Genomic DNA, 6,819 nt, shown 5'->3' on the forward strand with positions numbered 1-6,819 from the left:
TCACTCAGTCAGTTCCTGGAAGGTGAGTTCAGTGTTTGGAGGCAGGGTCACTGGCTGGCTTAGCAACTTATCCACTATGCTGATTTTAGCATCTTGCTTCTCATTGTCCTCATAGGGAGTCCAGGACAGGTCATGCTGTAGCTTATAGGTACCAAGAAAGTCATGTGGACAATTTGTCCCTTATCCCTTTAGATAATAATAATAAATAGAAAATAGATATAAATAGGGGCGACTCGGTGGCTCAGTTAAGCCTCCAACTTTGGCTCAGGTGATGATCTCGCAGTTCATAAGTTTGAGCCCTGCTTCAGGCTCTGTGCTGACAGATCAGAGCCTGAAGCCTGCTTCATATTCTGTGTCTCCCTCTCTGCCTCTCCCCCACTCATGCTCTGTCTCTCTCTCTCTCAAAAAATATATAGAAACACTTTTTTAAAAAGAGATATAAATATAAATTTATATTTATATAAATAAGAATATATAAGTATATTTATATATGTTTATGTTTATATAAAATATATATAAATAGAAAAATACTGCTGACTTCTCTCTAATTTATAAAGGTAGTAAATGTTGCCAGATTTTTTTCCCCTCTATATCACGAGCTACATGGTGCAAGTCAGCATCTGTTCAAGCATCTTCCAATACCTTCCTGGTTTATTCTTTTTTTTCAATTTCTTTTAATGTTTATTCATTTTCTGAGAGAGAAAGAGACAGATTGTGAGCAGGGGAGGGGCAGAGATAGATGGATACACAGAATCTGAAGCAGACTCCAGGTTCTGAGCTGTCAGTACAGGGCCCAAGGTGGGGTCTAACTCACCAACCGTGAGATCATGACCTGAGTGGTAGTCAGTTGCTAAACCGACTGAGCCACCTGGGCGCCCCTGTTTATTCTTGTCAATATTGGATTTGCTCAGCTATGACCATCAGCTTGTCGGTGTCATTTGCTTGGATGAATTCATCAGCCTTCTGCACATGGTCTGCTAGTGCTAGGATGTAAAAGGGGTCTCTGGCCCGTGGGTGTAGTGGGGGCTCACTAAGGCCAGGCCACTGGGGTTGGTGTGAGCTCCACCAGTGCCCCTGTCACCTGCTGAACTCTTTGTTTTGGGAGACTCCCTCCATCAGCCCCAGCATTGCAGCATCCTCCATTATAACACATGATCCTCCTGATCACTCCAGCAGCACGAGGCAGAAGACCATCAAGCCTAATTTCTTTATTCAGAAATATAGTCTCCAACCTTCAAGGCAAAATCTTAAGATTCTGTTAAACACTGAAAAACTCAGAAGATCTATTGAAATCTATGATTCATGATAGATAGAAGAAACCAGGAAAATAACAAATGGGGAGAAAAGTTAAAGCCAGGAGAGGGAGAATTTTGACACAAGACAAAAAGCTGTTACTCTTCAGGGACCACTATTAGGATCCAAGATCATTGAAATCACCTCAGAATTCATCATTTCAACACAGCAACTGAACAGGTTAAATACCACTTTCGGTTATAACTTTCTCTCCATTCTCCCCCCACCCCATTCAAAGAAATGTATATACATGACTAAAATTTACAATTGTTCAGAAATATACATAAAAGGGAGAAGAATATAGGAAGAGGCATCACTATTTCTTTTTTTTCTTTTTCTTTTTTTTACATTTATTTATTTTTGAGAGACAGAGAGAGCGTGAACAGGGGAGGGGTATGGAGAGAGGGAGACACAGAATCAGAAGCAGGCTCCAGGTTCTGAGCTGTCAGCACAGAGTCCAACACGGGGATCGAACCCACGAACCGTGAGATCATGACCTGAGCCAAAGTCAGACGCTTAACCGACTGAGCCACCCAGGTACCCCAACACTATTTTTTACCGGGGTGCCACTGTCAGAGTCAATGACCAATACCAGGTAAGGGATTTATTATACCCTGTGGTTGGATCTAATTGTAGCCATTAGAAATTAGCTTCTTTCAGATGACAGGTATACTTTCTTATGTCCCAAGTTTTGAAACGTGTTTGTGTTCTTGTGTTTGTCCCCTTGCCTACTCCAGAAGTCTTGGGAGAGGTTTGTCAGGAATGAGCAAGTAAACAAGATGTACAAAAATGGAAAGTGATTAATAGGGCCTATGAGGAAAAAAAAAGAGGAGCTATGAGCACCGAGTGGACAAAAAAGGCGTAGTGAATTGAACTCTGTCCCACAAAAAGAATTGTTCACAGGATGCAGGCAAAAGATGGCAAGATACAAGGAGCTGAAATACAGATAGCAGTGCTCAGGAAATAAAAACTAAAATAAAAAAGAAGGTGTTTTCTGTGATCAAAGGGTTTTCTGTGAAATAAATAGGATGAAGGATACACAAGGACTTCTAAAAAATTAAGATTTCTAGTAAGACTTAGCACTTTAATCTATGTGAATGTATAATTTGATTTAAAAGTAAACAATTATTTAAAAACTAAAAAAGAGAAAGATATTTAAGTCCTAGCTCTTAGTACCTGTATATGTAACCTTATTTGGATAGAGAACCTTGCAAATGTAATCAAGGTTAAATGAAGTTATATGGATTAGGATAAGCCTTAAATCCAATGACTCATGTCTTTATAAGGAGGGAAAGATTTAGAAACACAGATACAGAGATACAGATATACATAGGGGAGAAAAGGCCATGAGCAGACAGGAGCAGAGACTGGAATAACACAGATATAGGCCAAAGAATGCCAATGATGGCCAGGAACTATGAGAAGCCAGAAAGAGGAAAGGAAGGATTCCATGAGCCTTAGAGGGAGTATGGCCCTGCCAGTATCCTTGTTTTCAGAATTCTAGCCTCCAGAACTGTGAGATAAATATCTCTTATTTTAGGTTCATAACTTGTTACAGTAGCCCCAGGAAACTAATACAAGTGAAAACTATATGTCTGGGTCAAATTTTTGTTACATCACCAGGAGCAGGCAGTAGACTCTCCAGAAAATGAAAAATATGTCATTGATCATTTAACCTGAAGGCAGTGAAAATCAGGTTAATAGAAATGAGACTTTGCAGTCCATAGCATACTGTAGTGAATCACCTGATTAAACAACTCCCTGGGATCATCTGGAATAAATTGACTTTGGGGGGCACCTGGGTGGCTCAGTCAGTTGAGCATCCAACTTCGGCCCAGGTCATGAGCTCAAAGTGAGTTCGAGCACTGTTTCAGGCTCTGTGCTTACAGCTCAACACTTGGGAGTCTGCTTCAGATTCTGTGTCTCCCTCTCTCTCTGACCTTGCCTTGCTCATGCTCTCTCTCTCTCTCAAATAAATAATAAACTTTTTTTAATTAAAAAAGAACTGACCTTTGAAGGACATTTAGGGGGAACTGAGCTCCTCTCTGGCCATATAAAGAGCATGAGAAATTCAAAATGTGGGGTGGATATTTCTAATGAAAACAGAAATTTTAAATAGAAGTTCAAATCCTTAAATTATCTGGACTAGGATGAACTAAAGAGTATTATTGTTTAAGCTAACTGGGGACCAAACTCCTTCAGGTTATTGAGTTGACAGTCATGATTTCTTCTTATGTGGTAATTACAGCATTGGTAAAAAAAAGAGTGTGATATCAAGAATTTGAGGATTCATGGCAAGATTTAGAAGATGCTCCCCCAAATGCTCCCCTCCACCCTCTGCCATGAAATTTTCAGACAAATGAATCAGCCTCTATGCCCATGCCTGATGAGGCTACTCCCACCTTCTTAGACACTAACTCTCTTATGTGAATGAATCCTTTTGCCAAAGAAATTCACTTTCAGTGCCTGTCCCGAATCCTTTCTTCTCACCACTGTTCACAGTATTTGGATATAAACTGGAGGAAGTTACAGCCTAAATTTTTAATTGTAGTATGTGGTGGAAATTGCAGAAAAGATACTATATATATCATGGTGGTTAAGAATATAGGCACTAGTGCCAGACTGCCTGGGTTCAAATCTCCTCTGTGCACTGTGTGACCTTAGTCAAGGTCCTTTAGTTTCCTTATCTGTAAAATTGCAATAACAGTTTTACACATTATGGTTTTTGTCATAGAATGAGTTAACATATATAACATGCTTAGAAGAGCTGACATGTAATAAGTGCTATGTTAGTCTTAGTAATTATTGCATGCCATATTAAACTACCATTAGGATACAGTCCCTGAGAGCTCCAACCAAGAAATATTTCTTCGTGCAGTTAGACTTTTCTTGCACTGTTTCCAACCTGATGTTTTTCACACCTTTGGATCACTGTCACCCTCAGCACAGTCAATCCACACATCTATGTTGAGCCCACACATGTGGCTAAAGAAACAAAGACAACAACAAAGCCGTATGCGCTGCTACTAGATTCATCTTATGTGATCTGCAACATGGAAAGAAGTAGAGTTATATAGTGACACCCAAGTAGTAAGTCTCAGGTTAAAGCTTCCCTTTTATGTGTAACTACCATTTACTGAAGACCTTTGGTATGACAGACTATGTGCTTCCCACTTATAAGCTGTTATGCACTGAATGTTCCCCCCCCAAAATTCATATGTTGAAGCTCTGACTCCAATGTGATGGTCTTTGGAGGTAGAGTTGGCTTAGTGTCCTTATAAGAATAGACACCAGAAAGCTCTCTCTCCTTCCCTCCCTTCCTCTCTCCCCTTTCCCCTGCCCCTGCTTCTGCCTCCCTTTTCATTCCCTTCACCTCTCCACTTTTCTCTCTTCTGTGTGAGGACACAGCAAAAGACCAACTATGCTGGTACCCTGATCTCAAACTTCAGCTTCCAGAATTGTGAAAAATTCCTATTGTTTAAGCCACTCCATCTATGGCATTGTCTTATGACAGCCTGATCTAAGACACAGGGATTTATCTACTGTCCTTACAAGGGTGCAAGACACAGTCCCTGCCCTCAGGAAAACTTGAAGTTTAGTGGTTAGGTACTAATCTCAGTGTGAAGATACTCTAGTAGGGAAGTACACCAAAGATAGCTTGAAGAAGAAATATATAAGCTGCCCCCTAGACACACATAACTTTCTGCCAAATACAGAGTTTTTTCCTTTCTTGATGACACTAAGCCATGTAATTTGAAAACAATGTCAAACACTGTTTCTTTCCACCCACTCAAAACTAGGCCAACTTCTCAGGATCTATGCCTTTCTCCTTCTCTCTGTCTCTGCGCATGTGTGTGTGTTGGTGTGTACATGTGAAAATGCACATCTCCCTTCACTTCTGCTCCCACTTGCTTCAAAATTCTTGGAAGAAGTTGGACCAAGAATCACCAATGTCCTGGAGTTTTGAAATAGTCTTACCCTGGTTAAGTGATAGTGGTTTCAGAACCAAGGACAGCAGTTGTTGCCCCATCTCTTCTATCCTGTATTTTGTTTCTATCTACACCTGTAGTAGTGCTGTATTCGGATTTCCCCAGACACAGCTTAAGTCACACCACTCTAAGAAAATAATGCTACTAGTACAATAATAGTAGCAATACATAGCATTGATTTTAGAGCTTAATATATAGTAAACATGTATTATTTAATTTAATTCCCATAACAGCCCTGTAAGGTATTTTTATTATCCCATTTAGGGTTGGGAAACAAATTCAGGAAAACAAGGTCAAGTGTCTTGCCCAAGGTTACAAAGATAGTATGAATTGGAGCCAGAATTGGAATAGAAATTAAGTATTTATTACTATTCAACTTGACATCTCTAATTACATAACTCTTTGCCAAAACTGTTTCCCTGAATAACTTTTTTTACAATACTGTAATATTTTGTTTACAATAACTGTTTTCTAGTAACACTATCATAATCATGAATATTTCACTATAATAACTCTGTTGATCATGATTTAATTAATCTTGGGATATGGAGCTCCCATGAAGCCAGGTAACATGTGGAGTCCCCATTAAGGAGTCATACTGAAATGTTGAGGCAAGAACTCCATAGTTAACTATTGCTTTCAGTCTCAACCTGTGAATGATGCAGTTACTGACACCTGTAGAGAGGAATCAAGAAAGGAAATGGTTATGAAAAAGTAGTGTCTTTCAGGGACTTTACTAGGCATTTTTGCAATATGTTGAAATTTAATGTTCACTTTCAAAAATAGAGCTTATTACAGTTTTTTTCAATTATAAATACATACGCAAAAGAAAAAATCAAAAGGAAAAATTAACTCATTTTCGAATACTTCAATATAACAATTCTATTTTTTGTGTATTTCTTCACAGTCTTTTCTTTATAAAGTAAATTGTATCAAGTCAGGGAGTAAGTGGGTTAGGATCCTGCCCCTCACATTCCTGCCTCAAACAAAGCTGTTAAGTATTTTTCAATTAAACATATTGGGGCCCCAATTAAGTCTCATTTGAAGAAAATATATAAAAATTTATCTAGTAAGAATTTTAGATAAGATTGTGGATATTTTCTAGTTGAGTTTCAATTATAAACCACAAATATTTGTAGCTAATGTCGTGACCCCATAGAGAAATCTCAAATCTGAAAGTTTCTAGAACTCTAATATCAACTTGCTATCTATGTAAACACCACTAGGTAGTACTGACTTTTCTTTTCTCTCCAAGTAGTAAAATTGTGTGTGTGTGTTTGTGTGTGTTTCCTTCTGCAGAATTGTTAAAAAACAGTGAAAAAAAGTGCAAATGGACTTGAAGAACAGTTTGGGGGTGATGGAAAATTCTAAAACTGGATTGTAGTGATGGCTCAGAAATTTAAATTGCAAATTTACTAAGAAGTTTTGAATTCTACCTCAATAAAATGGTTAAAAGCTAAGACAAAATTTTCCATATATGGTATATCTTGATAGCATTCATATACTTTGTCTATATACTCATGAGAAAGCTCTCTGC

The 6,819-nt window shown here is 38.5% G+C and overlaps 1 protein-coding gene across 1 annotated transcript; it reads right to left on the minus strand.

Annotated features, from left to right (window-relative positions):
• Positions 1 to 1,143, minus strand: LOC109258862 (uncharacterized protein C1orf50). The gene is given in 7 exon segments (XM_053910120.1): positions 1 to 194; positions 515 to 581; positions 583 to 646; positions 869 to 1,010; positions 1,013 to 1,051; positions 1,054 to 1,092; positions 1,095 to 1,143. Coding segments are annotated over 7 exon segments (594 nt in total).
• Between the last annotated feature and the right edge of the window lie 5,676 nt (positions 1,144 to 6,819).

Source organism: Panthera pardus, unplaced genomic scaffold, assembly GCF_024362965.1.
Source record: "Panthera pardus isolate Hobbes unplaced genomic scaffold, ASM2436296v1 HiC_scaffold_22, whole genome shotgun sequence".
NCBI classification, from domain to species: domain Eukaryota; kingdom Metazoa; phylum Chordata; class Mammalia; order Carnivora; family Felidae; genus Panthera; species Panthera pardus.